Consider the following 19628-nt stretch of genomic DNA (forward strand, 5'->3'; position numbering starts at 1 on the left):
TCCTTTTATCTCTTTGCATATGTTCAACTGTTTCCTTAAATTCCACATGTGAGTGGGATTACACCGTATTTGTCTTTCTCTGACTTATTTCACTTAGCATTAATATACTCACTCTAGCTCCATCACATAGTTGTAAATACTTTTTAAAAATATTTTTTTAAAGATTCTTTTTTTTTAAAGATTTTATTTATTTATTCATGAGAGACACACAGAACGAGAGAGAGGCAGAGACACAGGCAGAGGGAGAAGCAGGCTCCATGCAGGGAGCCTGACATGGAACTCGATCCCGGGTCTCCAGGATCACACCTGGGCTGAAGGTGACGCTAAACCGCTGAGCCACCCGGGCTGCCCTAAAGATCCTTTTAAGAGAGAGAGAGAGAGAGAGAGAGAGCAAGCTAGCACGGGATGGGGCAGAGGGAGAGAGAATCCTGAAGCAGAGAGCACAATGTGGGGCTTGATCCCAGGACTCAAATCATGACCTGAGCTGAAATCAAGTTGGCTGCTTAACCAATTGAGCCACCCAGCTATCCCTAAAGATTTTATTATTTTTTTAAGATTTAATTTATTCATAAGAGACACACCAAGAGAGAGGCAGAGACACAGAGGGAGAAGCAGGCTCCATGCAGGGAGCCCAATGTGGGACTCGATCCCGGGTTTCCAGGATCAGGCCCTGGGCTGAAGGCAGGCGCTAAACCGCTGAGCCACCCAGGGATCCCTAAAGATTTTATTTTTAAGTAATCTTTACACCCAACGTAGGACTCAAACTAGAACCACAAGATCAAGAGTTGCAGGCTCTTCTGACTAAGCCAGCCAAGGCACCCCACATCTTGCTTACTGAAACCATCTCCTAATGAGTCTCTTTTCATTTTAAGAGAGGGAAAGAGAGAATCAAGCAGGCTCCTTGCCCAGCTCAGAGCCTGAAGTGGGTCTCAATCTCACAACCCTGAGATAATGACCTGAGCCAAGATCAAGAGTCAGATGTTGAAATGACTGAGCCACCCAGGCGCCCCAGGTCTCTCTTCTATTTTCTTCTTTAAGATTTTATTTGTTTGTTTGTTTGTTTGTTTATTTATTTATTTATTTATTATGAGAGACACAGTGAGGCAGAGACACAGGCAGAGGGAGAAGCAGGCCCCCCACAGGGAGCCCAATGTGCGACCCCAGGATCACACCCTGAGCCCAAGACAGATGCTCTCTTCTATTTTCTACCCCCTTCAGTCTATTCTGCTTTGCTGGAGCTAGATCTTTCTGAGGGACAAATCCTTTTCTTGCCACTGTTCTGTGTAAAACCTTCTCATGCTTCCCATTGCCAGCTGCATATGGTGAAACTCCTTTGGTGTGATTTTTGAGGAGGTCATCCTTGCTCTGGCCTCTGCCGCCCTCCACTGTGCTCATTTTCAGTTCTCTGCACTATCTACACTCTCCAAGCTGCATCTCTTTCTCTCCACTCTTCTGGTCAACTCCTCCTCATCCTTCAGGCCTCATATCTCACTTGTTCTAGGAACCCTTTCTTGATCCCACAAGACTGGATCAGATGTTTCTTTTCAATATTCCATGGGTTTATCCCAATCAAAGCCCTTTATCCCTGTTTCATAATTGCCTGTTTACTCTCATATCCTCCATTAGACTTTGGTACCCTTGAAGAAGTCCTTGTGTCTTGCTCACCATTGTATCATCAGCTGCTAGCAAATGTTTGACTTCAGGTGTATAGTAGGCAGGCAACAGATATTTGTTGAATAAATGAGAAAATATGTATAAACTCCATTCCCCTCAGCAAGGCCGGTGGCTTTAGTTCTTATTTGTCATCACACAAGCTACTCACACAAGAATTGTAAAGATTCTGTCATTGCATACCTGGTGGGGCCTTATTGCAAGAGGAAGAAGTCTCCCTGAAGTGATATGACCCATTTAAGTCACCTCTCCCTTCCCCCATATAAAGCTTGGATCATAAAGACACTCACCCCTAATGGTTCCTGTGTTTAATGAAACATTGTCATCTTTGGAGGGTTATCTCAGAAGACTATGGCAACTTTGGAGTTGTGTTGTATGGCAGGCTGTTAATAAAGGGAGAGCATGAGCAGGATTTTAAGCTCCCTGTTCTAAGTTTGATATTTGGTCAACCTCTGAATTCTCCAAGCAGAGCACATAAACCAATGGTGGCTAATCTTTTACAGGAAGAATCCAGATTCCTTTGAGGATCTAATGGAAGTTTTTTGGAACATTTGTTTTTATTGAGTTTTGAGAATTCTTTTTTTAAATTTTTTATTTATTTATGATAGTCACACACACACACACAGAGAGAGAGAGAGAGAGAGAGAGAGAGAGAGAGAGAGGCAGAGACACAGGCAGAGGGAGAAGCAGGCTCCATGCACCGGGAGCCCGACGTGGGATTCGATCCCGGGTCTCCAGGATCACGCCCTGGGCCAAAGGCAGGCGCTAAACCGCTGCACCACCCAGGGATCCCAGTTTTGAGAATTCTTAAATGTTTTGGATACAAGTCCTTTATCAGACATATGATTTGCAAATATTTCTCCCAGTCTTTGGCTTGTCTTTTCATTCTCTTAATAGTGTCTTTCAAAGAACCAGGTTTAAATTTTGATATTCAGTTTTTTGATAGGTTTTTAATCCAAGATTTCCTTCTCTAGATTTCCACATTGATAGCTCTTGAATCATAGCCCTTAAAACTTTGGTTTTTAGGGATCCCTGGGTGGCGCAGCGGTTTGGTGCCTGCCTTTGGCCCAGGGCGCGATCCTGGAGACCCGGGATCGAATCCCACATCGGGCTCCCGGTGCATGGAGCCTGCTTCTCCCTCTGCCTGTGTCTCTGCCTCTCTCTCTCTCTCTGTAACTATCATAAATAAATAAAAAAAATGTAAAAAAAAATTAAAAAAAAACTTTGGTTTTTATTTTTATTTTTTTAAGATTTTATTTATTTATTCATAGAGACACAGAGAGAGAGAGGCAGAGACACAGGCAGAGGGAGAAGCAGGCTCCATGCAGGGAGCCTGACGTGGGACTTGATCCTGTATCTCCGGGATCACGCCCTGGACTGAAGGCGGCGCTAAACTGCTGAGCCACCTGGGCTGCCCAAAACTTTGGTTTTTAGCAAAAGAAAGAAGCATGTTTTCTGGACTTCATTCTTGTTTGTTTGTTTTGTTTTGTTTTGTTTATTTATTCATGAGACAGAGAGAGGCAGAGACATAGGAAGAGGGAGAGGCAGGCTCCCTGCAGGAAGCCCAATGCAAGACTCCATTCCAGGACCCCAGGATCATAACCCGAGTCAAAGGCAGACATTCAATCACTGAGCCACCCACGTGCCCTTCATTCTTGCTTAGTTACATCCATTCTAGTGGAATTTGGGTTTTAGCCTAAGTAGTACTGCCATTAGATTAGGGCAACAGGGCCACACTCTGAGCCCTGCTCTGTAAAGGGCCTAATGTGGCTCTCCTCCAGTTGCACCTTTCCTCATGGGACTAAGGGGACATGCCCATCTGAAGCTCATACCTCCCCCCTCCCAGTCTAGATCACAAACTCCAAGTATCTAGGGCCTTGGAATTCTTTGCCCAAACAGCCCATTTCCAAGATTCTTCCCTAGGTTGTTTTGAGGGCAAATCAACCTGCATGTGTGTATCCCTAGGCCTAGGTTTGGAGGATAGACTAAATTTATACTTGCAGGTTGGGTAGCCTCACACAGGTGGACATTAGAGCACTCCTAGAATGGGACAGAGATAGAATGGGAAAAGAGGGAGCAGGTCTCTGTACTCTTTTCCAGTCCTGGTTCCAGGTAAGCTATCAAAAATTTCCAGGACACCTAGCTGGCTAAGTAGAAAGAACATATGACTCTTGATCTCAGGGTCATGAGTTTGAGTCCCACATTGGGTGCAGAGATGACTAAAAGTTTTTTTAAAATTGGGGGGTACTCAGCTGGCTCAGTCGGTAGAGTGTGCAATTCTTGATCTTGGGGTTGTGAGTTCATGCCCCACATTGGTTATAGAGCTTACTTAAAATAAAAATTTACATGAGTGACTTGTGAGAAGGAATCAGAACCTATGACATCCAGATTTCTAAGGTAAATGATTTGTTGTATGGATGAGTATACTATGAATGGAGCCAGAACATACAAAAGAGAAGGAGCCTGGGATGGGTATCAAGATTATAAGTCATCTAACAAAACTTTGTTGAGTAAAAAAAAAAAAAAAAAAAAAAAAAAAAAAAAAAAACTTTGTTGAGTGCCAATTTATGTACTTGGCATAAGACTGAATGAGATGAAGACTCTGCCCTTGTAGAACTTATATACTGGTGTAAGAAATGGGCAAGACACAACGACATTCATAACATCAGGAGATAACACAAACAAGGAAAGGAGAGTGAAGGGGACTGCTATTTTAGAGTAGTCAAGGAAAGCCCCTCTATATTTTTTTGTAAATTTATTTTTTATTGGTGTTCAATTTGCCATCATATATAATAACACCTAGTGCTCATCCCATCAAGTGCCCCCCTCAGTGCCCGTCACCCAGTCGCCCCCACCCCCCGCCCACCTCCCCTTCCCCCACCCCTAGTTTGTTTTCCAGAGTTAGGAGTCTCTCATGTTCTGTCTCCCTTTCTGATATTTCCCACTCATTTTTTCTCCAGGAAAGCCCCTCTAAAAAGATGACATTAAGGGGATGCCTTGGTGGCTCAGTGGTTGAGTGTCCACCTTTGGCTCAGGGCATGATCCTGGTCCAGGGATTGAGTCCTGCATTGGCCTCCATGCGGGGAGCCTGCTTCTCCCTCTATGTCTCTGCCTCTGTGTCTCTCATGAATAAAAAAATAAAATCTATTTTAGGGATCCCTGGGTGGCTCAGAAGTTTAGCGCCTGCCTTTGGCCCAGGGTGTGATCCTGGAGTCCCGGGATCGAGTCCCGTGTCTGACTCCCTGCATGGAGCCTGCTTCTCCCTCTGCCTGTGTCTCTGCCTCTCTCTCTCTCCCTGTGTCTAAAATAAATAAATAAATAAATAAACAAACAAACAAATAAATAAATAAATCTAAAAAATAAGAAGATGACATTAGGCTAGAACCTGGAATGAGCCATCAGGATATCTGGGGAAAATGTTCTTAATACTTAATTTACTGAAGAAGAAATATAAGGTGGTGAGGCAGTGCATGGCATGCTTGAGGAACAACCACCAGGTTGGTAGGGGTGGAGCTCATTGAGGAAAGGAGCAAAAGGTGGGAGATAAAAACCATCTTTAGAAACTAGGTGTCGAGTTCAAAGAACCCATTACATCCAAACATATATTCATATGCCTAGCACATAGTTGAAAGTATGAGTCTAGAGCTCAGGATTAAAAGCAGGGCTGTAGATAAAGCCATGGGAATAGCTAGCACGGAGATGTGTAAACCATGCATGTGAATGGGTGGCCTTCATAAAGTGTGAGAACAGTCTCAAGGATGAAATCCGGGGAACACCAGTAGATAATGATGGGCGGAGGAGAGGACCTAGGAAGTATTACAGAACCCAGAAAATCAGGAGAGGAAAGCACAAGGCCAAGGATGGGGCACATTTCAAGATGTCCAGACAGCAAAGATATCTAGTGAAATACTGTATTTGAAACTTTTTAAATGGAAAACCTCTATGTGAGTACAAGGAATTAGTCTTGTTATTCTTGATGATAGAACTTGCCCCTTCTAATGGATATATCAACTTAAGGGTAATGAAAATTTAGTTATATATACATAATCTATTTATAATCAATTCTTACTCTTTTATTAGATTTTAAAAGCAAGACATAAGTTATCCTGAAGGAGCAGGACTCATAATCCCTGTTAAATCTGATTTGGGTAACAGTGTATTTAACTTGTATATTTGAATATGTGTAATAATTCTTAGAATTCTTTGAATTCTCCTGGATTTGGGTTAAAAGTTTATAGTAACACTTTCATAAAAGATTTGCAGATAGAGCTCTTATGTCTGCCTATAGGGAAGACTTAAAATAATTAGAACTCAATGGACCAAATGTTATGTCCAGCAATATCCTAGCACTTGATTTTGGAATTTGGGTGGCAGGTGCTGCTGCCGCCTGTGCTTCTCTCTTTATAAGGCTGCAGAGTTCAGTGTCAATGGGTAGATGCATGAAGTTCCTGGTGGGGAGTTGCTGGGGAATCTCATTCCTGAGTCTCTTAAATTCTTCCAGGAGACCAAGCATTCATTGCTTTTAAGTTGGATCTAATAATCCTAAGTAAACTTGAAAATCGATTCTTGCTTTCTGGAGTTTGATTGGGGGACTGAAAAGGAGAGCTCACTTTTTTCAGTTTTTCCATATTCCCTCAACAGAACCCAAGGAGACGAGAGAACACAAGAAAACAAAACAAAACAAAAAGCAATAAGGACAAAAAGAACTTCAAAATCAGAGACTTCCAACATAAGGTTTGAGAATATGAAGGCTTAAAAAGAGGGAGGTTTATTTTTTAAGTGTTTTTCTTTTTTTAATTTTTATTTATTTATTAGAGACAGAGAGAGAGAGAGAGAGAGAGAGAGAGAGAGACAGGCAGAGGGAGAAGCAGGCTCCATGCAGGGAGCCCGAGGTGGGTCTCAATCCCAGGTCTCCAGGATCACGCCCTGGGTGGAAGGCGGCGCTAAAGCGCTGAGCCACCGGGGCTGCCAAAGAGGGAGGTTTAACTTAATTGGTTTTGATGCGCCTCTTCTGATTGTGTAGCATAACGATTAAGAGACTAGAATTTGGGGGCGCCTAGGTGGCCAGTTAAGCAGCTGACTTTTGGTCTCAGCTCAGGTCTTGATCTCAGGGTCCTGAACTCAAGCCACAAGTGGTTCCACTCAAAAAAAGAAAAGAAGACAGACGGACTAGAATTTGGAGTTACACTAGAGTTTGAGTCTCCACTCTAGCTTGGGCCTTAGTTTCTTCATCTGCAAAAGGGAGAGGATACATTTTGATACTTGCCTCACATACTGCCAGAATTTAAAAGAGGTAACCTGGTAAGTGTTTAACAAATGTTCACTAGTAGTATGAAGTCCATATAGGTATGATCTTTATGGGTCATTTTCCTTTTTTTAAGATTTTATTTATTTATTCATAAGAGACACAGAGAGACAGAGGGAGAAGCAGGCCCCTGGCAGAGAGCCCGATGCAGGACTCGATCCCAGATCCTGGAATCATGTCTTGAGCCAAAGGCAGAAGCTCAACTGCTGAGTCACCTAGGCGTCCTACATGGGTCATTTTCTTTTCTAATAAACCTACTCAAAGGACTGTTGCTTCCCAATGTTGAGACTTGTGAGGCCACAGTTGTGTTCTTAGATACTGTCATTTTTCAGAACAAGTTCCAATTGCATCGTGAAGCCGATGTGCAAACCATAGAAAACGTCATTATCTTATTCCATAGTTTGCTTGGGACTCTAAATAGTATCTTCTAACTTATCAGATTGACACTAATGATTTTTTTAAGATTTTATTTATTTATTCATGAGAGACACAGAGAGAGGCAGAGACATAGGCAGAGGGAGAAGCAGGCTCCCTTTGGGGAGCTCAGTCCAGGACTGGATCCCAGGACCCCAGGACCATGACTGAGCCAAAGGCAGATCCTCAATCACTGAGTTACCCAGGCGTCCCGACACTGATGATTTTTCGACGGGTAAAAATATGTACCCTACAAGCAAAGAAACTGTTGATGCTGAGAATTTATTATTTTTTATTTATTTTATTTTTTTAAAGATTTGTTTGTTTGTTTATTTATTTATTTATTTATTTATTTATTTATTTATTTATGATAGACATAGAGAGGCAGAGACACAGGAGGAGGGAGAAGCAGGCTCCATGCCAGGAACCCGATGCGAGACTCGATCCCGGGACTCCAGGATCGCGCCCTGGGCCAAAGGCAGCACTAAACCGTTGAGGTATCCAGGCTGCCTGATAATGAGACTTTAACTGAAAAGTAGCTTGGTGAAGTAGCTTTGAAGTCACACAGAGCTGTTTCAGTCTTGGTTTCAGCTGTGTGGCTTTGAGCAAATGTTTTAACCTCTCTGAGACTTGTTTCCTCAATAAAGTGGGAAAATATTATTTATCTTTAAGGTTTCATTTAAGGATCAGCAGTAATGGGATGCCTGAGTGGTTCAGTGGTTGAGCTCAAGTCGTGATCCCATGATCCTGGGATCGAGTGGTACGGAGCCTGCTTCTCCCTCTTCCTGTGTCTCTGCCTCTTTGTGTGCCTGTCATGAATAAATCTTTAAAAAGCTAAAAAAAAAAAAAAAAAAAAAAGATCAGCAGTAGTGTATTTAAAATACCCAAAACACGGTAGGAGCTCAACTCACAGTAGGAGTGATTATTGTTTAAAATGTCTTGCTGGAAAAATAAATAAATAAATAAAATGTCTTGCTGGGGCAACCCCGGTGGCTCAGTGGTTTAGCACCGCCTTCAGCCCAGGGCGTGATCCTGGAGACTGGGGATCCAGTCCCACATCGGGCTCTCTGCATGGGGCCTGCTTGTCCCTCTGCCTGTGTCTCTGCACCTCTCTCTCTGTCTCTCATGAATAAATAAATAAAACCTTAAAAAACAAAACAAATGTCTTGCTGCTGAAGTGGAGATAAGCTTTCCATTTTATAGTGGCTCCAATGAATTTGAGAATTAGAAAAGAATTCAACGGGCCAGTGCAAGGATAATCTTCAAAAGAAAAAAAAATGCTACAAAAATAATAAAGGAGGCATGCAAGCAGGTCTTGGGGTAAATTGACTGCAAGCTATTGCAAGTCAGCCATATGGCACATTTCTCTCCCTCATCCCTCTCTCTCTTTAGGATTTTATTTATTTATGAGAGACAGACAGACAGAGGCAGAGATGTAGGCAGAGGAAGAAGGCTCCCCATAGGGAGCCTGATGAGGACTTGATCCCAAGAGCTTGGGATCACAACCTGAGCCAAAGGCAGATGCTCAACCACTTTGCCACCCAGATGCCCCATCTCTCTCTTTTTTTAAAGCTTGATTTATTTATTTTAGAACAGGGCTCAATCTCACGACCCTGAGATCATGACCTGAGCTGAAATCACGAGTCAGATGCTTAACCAACTGTACCACCCAGGCACCCCTGGCACATTACTTTTCTAAAAGAAGCATAATTGGGCAGCCCTGGTGGTTCAGCGGTTTAGCGCCGCCTTTGGCCCAGGGCGTAATCCTGGAGAGCCAGGATCAAGTCCCAGGATCAAGTCCCACTTCGGGCTCCCAGCATGGAGCCTGCTCCTCTCTCTGCCTATGTCTCTGCATCTCTCTGTCTCTTGTGAATAAATAAAATCTTTTAAAAAAAATAAAAGAAGCATAATCCTAGGAAGTATAATACAGACTTCAGCTCTGGTCAATTTGATTGAAGCACCAGTTTTGGAAATCACCTTAAATATAAGTTTGATAAAGAAAATGAAGTTTGAAGTTTTCAAGTAAAGCTGAGGAGTGAAGGGGCACCCTTCAGGGTAGCTCAGTGGTTGAGCATCTGCCTTTGGCTCAGGTCGTGACCTTGGAGTTCAGGGGTCAAGCCCTGCATCGGGCTCTCTATAGGGACCTGCTTCTCCCTCTGCTTGTGTCTCTGCCTCTCTCTTTCTCTCATGAAAAAATAAATAAAATCTTAAAAAAAAAAACCCCAAAAACCTGAGGAGAGGACTCCTTGGCACCTAATGTTGGCAAGGACTGGTTAGTGATGTCCTTCCTAAAATATGCTACACATGGTATTTGTTTTCCATTTTTCTCTCTTTATTCCTATGCTTCTTTGTTCTGTTCCCCTACCTGTGCCTTGGATAGCTTGTCCTTGTTAGTGGCAAGTGAAGGCATTTTGAAGAGGCTTAACTGATGCAATTGTGTTCAAAATCTGAAGGATAGACTCAGTGTTATGAAAGAGAAAAACACGATTTAGATTGATCTAAGGATCCAGTAAGAAGGGTTAATAATTTTAAACATTCTGTTAACTTCAGGTTTTAAGTCATAAAAGTCAAAGGTTCAATTTGAATATCCTGGTACCCTGTAATTGTTTTAATAAGCAAAAGCATGTTATTAATTATCAGCTCAGACTATAGGTTTGGTCTGTGACAGGTAAGGGTTGTAAAATGTCCTGGCTGCACTGTTACCTAATCTCAAAAGATTAGGGACGTAGCTGGAGTGCTCCCTAACAGTTCATTTTAAAATTATGTTTATGTATCTGGCCCACTTTGTCAGCTTGAATGTAAGTTCTTGGAGCACAGAGATTGTGTTTCATTCATTTTATAATTCCCTACTTTTAACACGGTGATTTGTCTGCAGAGAGCACAGATAGATATTTGTGGAATATCAAATTATCTCTCTCACACACACATTTTTTAAATGTAAAGCTCCAATGACTATATTTTCCAAAATAAAAAAAAATCAAGATAGTTGGTCTGAAAAGGTAGAGTATACTAATATTTTTTTCAAAAGACTTTGAGAGAAAGAGAAAGCTCATGTGCACGCATGAGCAGGGTGGGAGGATGGGGGCGGAGGGAGAGGGAGAAGCAGACTCCCTTCTGAGCTAGATCCCAGGACCAGGAGATTAGGATCTAAGCTGAGGTCAGACACTTACCTGACTGAGCCACTGAGGCGCCTCTCAAAATAGCATCTTCATTTTCACTAACTTCCAACTGAAACTTAGCATTTCCCCGCATTGTGAATGCAAGCAACGAATCACAGTAGAATTAGCAGTACCTTTCACTCTGTCACCAGTAGAGCTCACAGGCATTTTCATATCACATTATAGTTATCACGGACATCTTGAATATCATCTCATCACCGCTTTAAAATTTCAGTAGTTACTTGTTCTGCGGCAAGATCTTGACAGTTAACGTCTTAATAAAGAAAAAAAATTGTGGGACGCCTGCGTGGCTCAGCGGTTGGGCACCTGCCTTCAGCTCAGGTCAGGATCCTGGGATCCAGGATCGAGTCCCACATCAGGCTCCCTGTGAGGAGCCTGCTTCTCCCTCTATGTCTCTGCCTCTCTCTCAGTGTGTCTCTCATGAATAAATAAATAAATAAATCTTTAAAAAAATTTGTATCAGAAATCTGTTCTTAAAATATATTTCCTATTGTATTTCAATATAAGGTTTCTTTTGCAATGCTATATATTTTATTTCAAAATCTAGAAGGGGGCACCTGGGTGGCTCAATCGGTTTAGCGTCTGGCTTCCTGAGGTCCTGGGATAGAGTCCCACGGCAGGCTTCCTGCTCAGCGGGGCGTCTGCTTCTCCCTCTGCCTCTGCCCCTCCCCCTGCTCATGTGCTCTCTCAAATAAAGAAAATCTTAAAAACAAACAAACAAAAATCTAGAAGAGATCCATACCCCGTACCAGACTGTACGCACTGGTGCAAATAGCACTAAAAAAAGAAAAAAAAAGAAAAACAAAAACAAAAATAGCAACAACAAAAACAAAAAGTTAAGAACCCTTGAGCTAGAGTCTAACAAGGTTTAAGCCTTGAGATCTCTCATGTCTACCATGCCCTTCCAGTGCTCTGTCCCTCGATTTGTATGAATCCTTTTATATTACTTCTCCAAAAGATCCCAGCAGTCGTGTAACTTTCACAACCGGTTACACAAAACTTGAATCCACCGAGACGTTATTTGCTCGGTACTGGGCACATCGGTTGTTTTTGAAAAGGTATGATTTGAGAGAGAGAGAGAGAGAGAGAGAGAGAGTCTCAAGCCCACCACGCGGAGATCACTTGAGCCAAAGCCAAGAGTCTTTGGATGGTGACCAACTGTGCCACTCAGGGCCCCCCATAGTGGGTTTTTAATAAGTCATTTTGGGCTAATAGGTTCTGGGAAACTTCAGTGAATCTGGAGAGCCCGCAGGCCGCTGCCCGAGCTTGTCCAGCCCCTACGAGGGCCAGGGAGGCACTGGCTCCACAGAAGCGAGCTGCGGAGGCTGCGTGAGGAGGGAGGTTCGGACTGAGGCGGCAGCAAGCCAACCGCAAGGCTGGAGGGTGAAAACGGGCCTTAGGAGTAACAGGAATCCGCCTCCTCTGGGACTTGGCCCGTCTCCCCGCGCCGCTCTTTCGGCTCCACAGACGCACATAATCCGCCTCACTTCTTCATAAAAATTAGCTGCAAAGCGTGTGGGGGAAACGCTCCCCACTCCGGCGTCTGCGGGTTCACCGCGCTCCTGGGTCGTGCCCACATTAGCGATTTTCCCTCCCGTTCTGAGCGGCCCCCACGCTGTGTGGAGGGAGTCGGGGGTGGCGGGGGGGACGGACAGGCGCCCGGTCGCTCCCAGGGAGGCTCTTCCACGGGAGACTCTCCGGCCGGACGGCCAGCCGCACCACCCTCAAGTCGCGTTCCAAGCGGAGCCACCAGACGCGCCAGGAGGAGGCCCGACCGCGTGGCGGTGGGCGTGGCCGGGGGGATCGGCGGCGGCGGCGGCGGCGGCGGCGGCGGCGCTAGGGGGGATTAGGGACGCCGCGGCGCCGGCGGAGGGGCCGGAGGGGCGGGAGGGCCGCGGCGCAGCGAGGCCGCGGCGGGCGGCGGGGGCGGGGCTCCGAGGCGGCCACGCGGCGTGGGGCCTAGCGTCTCGGGCTCGTCCCGGCGGCTGACGAGAAGCGAGGAGCCCCGGCCCCTCAGGGCCCGGCGCCCCAGCCGCCCCGCCTCGCCTCTCCCCGGGGCTCCACCACAGACCCCTTTGTGTTCCTGCCCCCGCCCCGGAGGCGCCCCAGCCGGCGGCGCTGAGCTCCCTCATTGGCTCAGCCGACGGCTTCGGCGATTGGCTCCCCCGTCGTCCGGCGTGAGCCCCTTGTTCTCGTTGCGATTGGGCGGCCGAGCCGCCCCTCAGGCCGCCGCGCGACGTGATTGCCCGGCCGCGCGGAGTCCCTGGAAGCAGTTCCGGGAAACCCCGCGTGCTGCCGGGATCGCGTCTCTGTCCATGAGGGGGGGAGGGGGTGGCGCGCGCGCCATTTCTAGTCGTTTTCAAAGCGCCTCGCGCTGATTCTCACGGGCCCGGCCGGCGGCCCCAGCTCTGCCCTGGTGAGTCTCGCGCCGGCCCGTGGGGGGAGGGGCCGGGAGCCCCGATCCGACCCGACGGGGGCCCAGCCCGGGCTCGGCGCCTCGGCCCCAGTTTCGTTTTCGCTCCGAGGCCCCAGGGTGGGGGTGGGGATGGGCTGGGGGCGGCTTCGGCCTGGTCCGGCCGCGCAGCGGAGGGCCCAGCCCCGCCGAGGCGCCTCCTCGCCCTTGCTCATCCTGCCCCCGCCCCGCCGGCCCCCGGCCCCCGCGGCCCGGCCCGCCGGGCGCCCTCCGCGCGGCCTGCCGGGGCCCGCCGCGTTTTTCCCGCCTCCGCCCGCCGCTCCACGCGGCCGGCCCCGTCCGGCGGCCTCGGAAGCCCGCGCGGCCCCGGGGCTGCTCCGCTCCGCGTCCGGAGCCGCTTCGCCGTGGTGCCCGCAGGCCTAGCCGCGAGGGGGACGTGCTGCCGACCGGGACGGGCCCGAGGGGTGGGGTGGGCAGAGGGCGGGATGCACGCCCCGGGGTTACCTGAGCCGCCAGAAAACTTTTGTGCGAGCCGGAGCCCGAGGGCCGATTCGTGTGGGAAGCCTCCCTCCCCTCCCCCACTCTGCATGCTGCGAGCCGAGATTTGAAGGAAAAAATGACTATTAGAGGCCGTGAAACTTAGGCTTCAGGCGGCGCCTGAGATGCACCGATTCCGAGAATGTCAGAGGCGCACTCCTTTGGAGAGGCGATTCTTTTTCTTCTGACCGTGTTGCCAAAAACGTGAAACTTAAGGCCGAGGGGTTCTTGGAAAGGTTCAGTCCTTTCACACTGAGCTGTGAGATGTCTGCTGTCCTCGAGACAGGCTGAGTTTATGCCTCAGGAGTCAGTCGTAGGATAAGGGCTTGACGCTCCTGACCCAAGAGATGACCGTTACCCTCCATCTCGTTGGTTCTTTTAAAGCCCGTCTCTTCATACGAAGAATTTCGCACAGAGGTGTTCAGAAGAAGTCAGGGAGGGGCCAGTGCCGACTCTCCCCCCACCCAAAAAAAAATCTCCCAGCATTTAAAAATCTCATTTAAAACGTCTTTTTTTTTTTTTTTTTTTTTTGCAAAAATGCTTAGATCAAATGACTCCAGTCACAGGATATTTGCTGCATCCAGAAATATGGTTTGGCTGTTGTGGCATTGTGTTCAATTGACACAAAAGTTAAACGTTCTCAAAAAAAAAAAATTTTTTTTTTTTTAAATGAGCACATTGTATTTGGCTTGAAGAGAGAGGTTTTCCTTGATCTGAAATCTGAAAGGTTTTATTTTCTGGAATCTAATTATTTTACCTTTTTTTTTTTTTTTTTTTCTGGCTGTTGTTAAAAGTTTACAAACTTTTTGACAATTTCAACCCAATTTCAGAATCAACTTGTAGGAGAGCCTTTGCAATGAAATGGCAGTCAAATATTTCTGTCTTGTGCTTAATACACAACTTGTCTTTTTGCTTTACACATACTTTAAAAAACAAAACAAAACATACCACCTTAGCAGGTGTTCATTGAACTTTCCTGTTAAAAATTTGCTTTCTTTCTGTGACTAATAGTATTCCCAGGTGCCATACTGTAAGGGTCTTGTGATACTGAGAACTTTTGACTTCTGATGATCTTACGGTTGTATTTGGGGGTGGGGGAGCGTGGGAAAGCAGAACTATATGTTCACAAAGAGATTTTGGACTTTAGGGTACATCTCTATAGAAGTAGGTTGTGTTAATCAGTAAACGTATTCATCTTACACTGTAAGTAGTTTCTTGATGAAAAGTGTGCCAGTTTCAAATGTTTTCGTTTTTGCCAGTTCATCAGAATTTGAGGCTTGCCTTGAGAAACATTTCTCCACCCAAAGTTTAACCAGAGTCTGCGTCTGTATAGACAGTAGTGGGCTATCAATCTTAATGTTTTGTAATCATAAGAAGTCATGATGTTTATCTTATTTTCAGAATAACCCTTTCTGCATATTCCTCTCTCCCTTCTATTACCTCCTTCCCCTCAATCTTCCTCCCTTCTTCATTAACTTCAACTAAGTATCAGTGGACTTTGAAATGAAAAGTTGTTTTAGGTCAGAAAACTGCACCTGGTGCATTTGCACAGTGGTTATAAGCAATCTGGAAGTGTGGTTATCTTGCGAGTTTTAGTGTTTTTAGGAAGCTTGTATTTTCCTTATAGCTCAGTAGGTACCTTGAGACTCATCAAAAAAAGTCGGCTTCTTCTTGAGATCCACCTTCATGTCCTCTATTTCAGTATTTGTTGCAGTGTCTTTATTCTGCTTATTATCTTCATCACATTCACCACAGACAAGTGTACTTTAATTCTCTGTCTTTTGAGGCAGTATGGAGACTGGCCTTGTATGGGTTTTTTTTTTTTTTTTTTTTTTTAATCTAATCTCTCTCTTCAGGGAGTTGGTCCATTTCAGCATTGTATACAGGTTGAACATACAAAATAATTTGGGTAGGTTGATCTGAGACATCTGACCTAAGTTTACCTTAACTAGGTAATGTTTGTTGAAACTATTTGGAAAAAGTTAGCTGTCCATTCTTCAATATGTTTTTGCAGCTTTATTTTACTGATATGAAAAATTCAATATGTACTTTTTTTTTAAAGAAGCAACCTCGATTATAGCTCACTTTTTATTTTACGTGGACTTAAAACAATCATTTAGCTTTTAAACTTGGTCATTTTTTCTTTTAAATCTGTGAATGGGAATAGTGAATTAATTTTAGAGCAAAAATTAATGTCAAGTTGTGTGTTTTTTTTGTTTGTTTGTTTTTAAGTGAGGCGGAGAAAACCCAAACCACCAGCATGTTGAACTAGAGACAGCAGAGCATTTATCTCACACCTACCCTAGATTTGAAGCAGAACTAGGAAAATTTGAAAGTCCTTAAACTTTGACTGAGTGGTCTGTGGGCGTTCATTCTGTTTCTAAATCAAACTTTTAAAAACTGTATAAGAATTGAGAGCTGATGGGCTTTTTAGGATTTTGTGGTGATTTGTTGATATGCTTGTCAGGACACAACAGCTGCTTTTGTTAATCAGCAATTCTACCTTCAGTGAATTCAAGCTTTTTTTTTTTTTTTTTAACCCTGTGTACATGAAGTTCCTTAAAGATCTAATGCTTCCATGTACATTTTCTATGGTTTTACAGGATGCAAATTTAGGTCAGATACATCACAAAAGGCATATAATATTATTTTGATAGAGTTTATTAGCAGCATGTATACAAATTAGTTTAGATAAATCATGCATTGTCCTACAAACTAGTTATTTCTGGCTTAATGTAATATAGCTCCTGAATTTTTTCCAGCAGCATAATAAAATGGCTAATCAGGTGAATGGTAATGCGGTACAGTTAAAAGAAGAGGAAGAACCAATGGATACTTCCAGTGTAACTCACACAGAACACTACAAGACACTGATAGAGGCAGGCCTCCCACAGAAGGTGGCAGAAAGACTTGATGAAATATTTCAGACAGGTATAATATGCATTTCTTGTTTCTGACTGGTTATGAAAGTGAGGGCAAACCACTTTGAATTTTATAGATTTTTTTTAAGGTTAAATAATACTGTTTCTGATCTATGTAGAGCTGAATGTTTGTTACTTTCCCTTCATGGAGGGCATATTGGGTTTGACTTTGATATTCTTATTTCATTATTTTGAAGCCTTCTTAGTGTTGAATATGCAGTCTTAGTTGTTTTCAGAACAGTACATCAATTTGTCTTAGATTTACCACCAATTAAAATGTATGTTTCCACATACCAAATTTTACGTTGTTTTCTTAATTCTAAATCAGTCATCATTTTGCTTTTACTTTTCTACTTTTAGCTTCTTAAAGTGATTGTTAAATCCGCTTAGGTCTGATTAGGTGGCATAATAAGAGGACTGGTTAGACCGTATTGTCTGAAACGATAATAAATGTCAGACTCCTTGAGAGCTTGTGGCCTGTCTAGTTCCTAATAGACAGAAATCCACATCTCTCAGTAATCTGGAAGTGTTCGGTTTGTAACAGCTGCTTTTTTAAAAAAAAATCTCGAAGTCCCATGGATAAGTGCTTAAGCAAATTTGAATATCTTAATATGGTTGGTTGTAAGTGGTTTGAAGTTTTAAAGAGGGAGAGAAATATTTACCCTTAGGGAGTGTTGTTCATAAATAAATGTGTCCTCCCCCTTTGGGGCCATAGATGGAAACTTTCTTCCTCTGTGTTTTGTGTGCCTATCCAGATTCTGGGAGAGAGTATTGAATTGTCTCACAAATGTGTCTTAAGTACTGTAGTAACAAATATCTTTTTTTTTTGTCCTTAAATTTTTTCAAATCTGAGAAGCTTAGGATAATTTTAGACGTTAAAATGACTTTCTAAAAATGACTCCTGGGTGATGGTTCCATTTGAAAAATCAGTCCTCAGGAACTTTCTGTGACATTCTGCCATAGAGTATTGGCAGTGATTTGCTCAGAGATGCTCTCTTGTAGAGTGTTTTGTTATTGATAAGAGGCTGATGGTTTGGGTGTAGGGTTGGATTGACAGAATGGATTGATGGGTGTCCTGAGTTGTGGCTTTGGGTGGTGGTATGGAATTTTGAAGTAAGAAAACTCCAAATATTTAGGGATGCTCATTTTGAGCTGTTAAAACAAATCATGGCAACATTTTCTTAAAATAACTTTACAAATGGCAATACAGTTTAAAAAAATATTTATTGTACGGAATAAAGTTCTTTTTGGCTTTATCAAAATGGAGTCACTTTTGATGTTAGTTCATATGGAATTGGGGTTTTAATCTGCCAAATATTTCTATTTTACATTGGATCAATTCTGAAATATATTCCTTAGAGAGAAATACAACAGAAACTTAACAGACTTAAGAAATTACATTTTAAACTGAGTAGATGTTCTGTGTGCAGTTAATATACTATTATGAATAGAATGCAGTGCAAATATTTTCTGTATAGTTTACTTGTAAGTCCATAGTAAAGTTCTTAATGCCATTTGAAGAAAAGTCATTATTGACAGTGTTGTGAATGCCACAGCATCTTTTAAATCTCAGCTTGACACATCAGAAGAACAAAAAAAAAAAATGCCTAAAAATACGACTTTCAGAATTGATTAATCAAGCTGCACTTGCATTTGTAGAAGAGTTTAAAATTATGCCTTTCCACATTCTGATTGCAGCAAAGTGGATGCTCAGATAAATGCATTTCGTTTTCTCTTTGGTGCTAAGGAGGGAAAGCCTTTGATACCTTTTGGAGAGTGGAAAGAATTATTTAGTACAAATGGTTTCTCTTTTTCTCCCACCTCTTGTGTGGTTAGCAACAACTACAACAGTCCATATAATTTGAAGATTGATCCTTGGGGAATATAGTGTATGCTTACCATTCTAACAAATCAGATTTTGTTATATTAATCCTTAATCTGTAGTACACTGTGTACATCAGATTTAACTTCCAGTTTTTCAGGAGGGGAGAGGAAATGGGACTAGGATTTTTGTGGGATGTGGGGATTGAAGTTCATGTTTATAGGGCTTGAAATTCATGTTTGACATTTTATCTTTTACTTTCAAATTTGTACTCTTGACGTTTCTGTAGAGTAGTTGTGTAGCTGCCTGTATGCATATTAAATGAAAACCTAGTTTGTTAGTAATAGTGCTGAATATAACAATTCTTGGTTAAGCGTTGATAGCACAGTTTAGGTTATCCCCTTTGTTGCAATAACATTACTCCTTTTCAATTTAATTTTTAGGATTGGTAGCTTATGTCGATCTTGATGAAAGAGCAATTGATGCTCTCAGGGAATTTAATGAAGAAGGAGCTCTGTCTGTACTACAACAGTTCAAGGAAAGTGACTTATCACATGTTCAGGTAAGGCTATTACTAGAAATGCCTTTGAACAGCTAGTGATCTGATATTACTTTGCCATTACTTTTTTCCCTGTAGACAAGGGATTTTTGTTTGTGATCGCCTCTGCTTCTGTTTAAAAAAAATTAGTTTAAAGAAAAAACCCACTTACGGCAGAGTTCTCAGAAACACAACTGTAAAGTAAAATCTCACCTTACTTTTTGCAGTAAGTTACTTTAAAAACTTAAAATCGAAGTCGGTTTGCTGATTGTTATTACTAGGTTTTTATGGATTTAAATTATTCAGATTTTAAACATTTTTGGGTTATCTGATCTTTTTATTATCTTGGAGGAAAATAATGTAGGTAGGAGGAATTGTTTTTGGAATGCCTGGCAAATATAGGCTAGATGCATTTGAATATCTGCGAGTGGAAGACTTTTGCCAGTGTGGAAGGTAAGCTCCCAAGGTCTTGGCTATCTTACTGCTGTCTGCTCCAGTTTCTGGCACATAGTAACTACCCAGCAAATACTCGAGTGAATAAATGAGTAAATATTTTGTTAAAATACTGGTCTTTTGACGTTATAAATTAATTATATATTTGACCCTTCAGTGACTCCTGGTGATTCTTTTTCATTGAATTACTTGCCTGTTCTAGAACAAAAGTGCATTTTTATGTGGAGTTATGAAGACCTACAGGCAAAGGGAGAAACAGGGGAGCAAGGTGCAAGAGTCCACAAAAGGACCTGATGAAGCAAAGATTAAGGTAAAACTTGACTTGGGTAGTTGTAATAATAAGCTTAATGATGAGATTGAGTGTTTCTTTTCATG

The 19628-nt window shown here is 43.3% G+C and overlaps 1 protein-coding gene across 5 annotated transcripts in view; it reads left to right on the plus strand.

The window, feature by feature from the left end:
- Nucleotides 1-12826: 12826 nt before the first annotated feature.
- Nucleotides 12827-19628, plus strand: part of HNRNPR (heterogeneous nuclear ribonucleoprotein R) — a 32522-nt gene continuing 25720 nt past the window's right edge. For 2 of the 5 annotated variants that reach the window (XM_077899178.1, XM_077899176.1), the window contains exons 1-4: nt 12830-12985; nt 16282-16450; nt 18706-18824; nt 19456-19563. In XM_077899178.1, coding sequence (XP_077755304.1) covers nt 16294-16450; nt 18706-18824; nt 19456-19563 — 384 coding nt within the window. In that variant the 5' untranslated portion in view covers nt 12830-12985; nt 16282-16293. Of the gene's footprint in view, nt 12986-16281; nt 16451-18705; nt 18825-19455; nt 19564-19628 lie in introns of all 5 variants that reach the window. The other 3 variants (XM_077899177.1, XM_077899179.1, XM_077899180.1) reach the window with 3 other exon arrangements.

The sequence above is a fragment of the Canis aureus genome, chromosome 5, assembly GCF_053574225.1.
Source record: "Canis aureus isolate CA01 chromosome 5, VMU_Caureus_v.1.0, whole genome shotgun sequence".
NCBI lineage: Eukaryota > Metazoa > Chordata > Mammalia > Carnivora > Canidae > Canis > Canis aureus.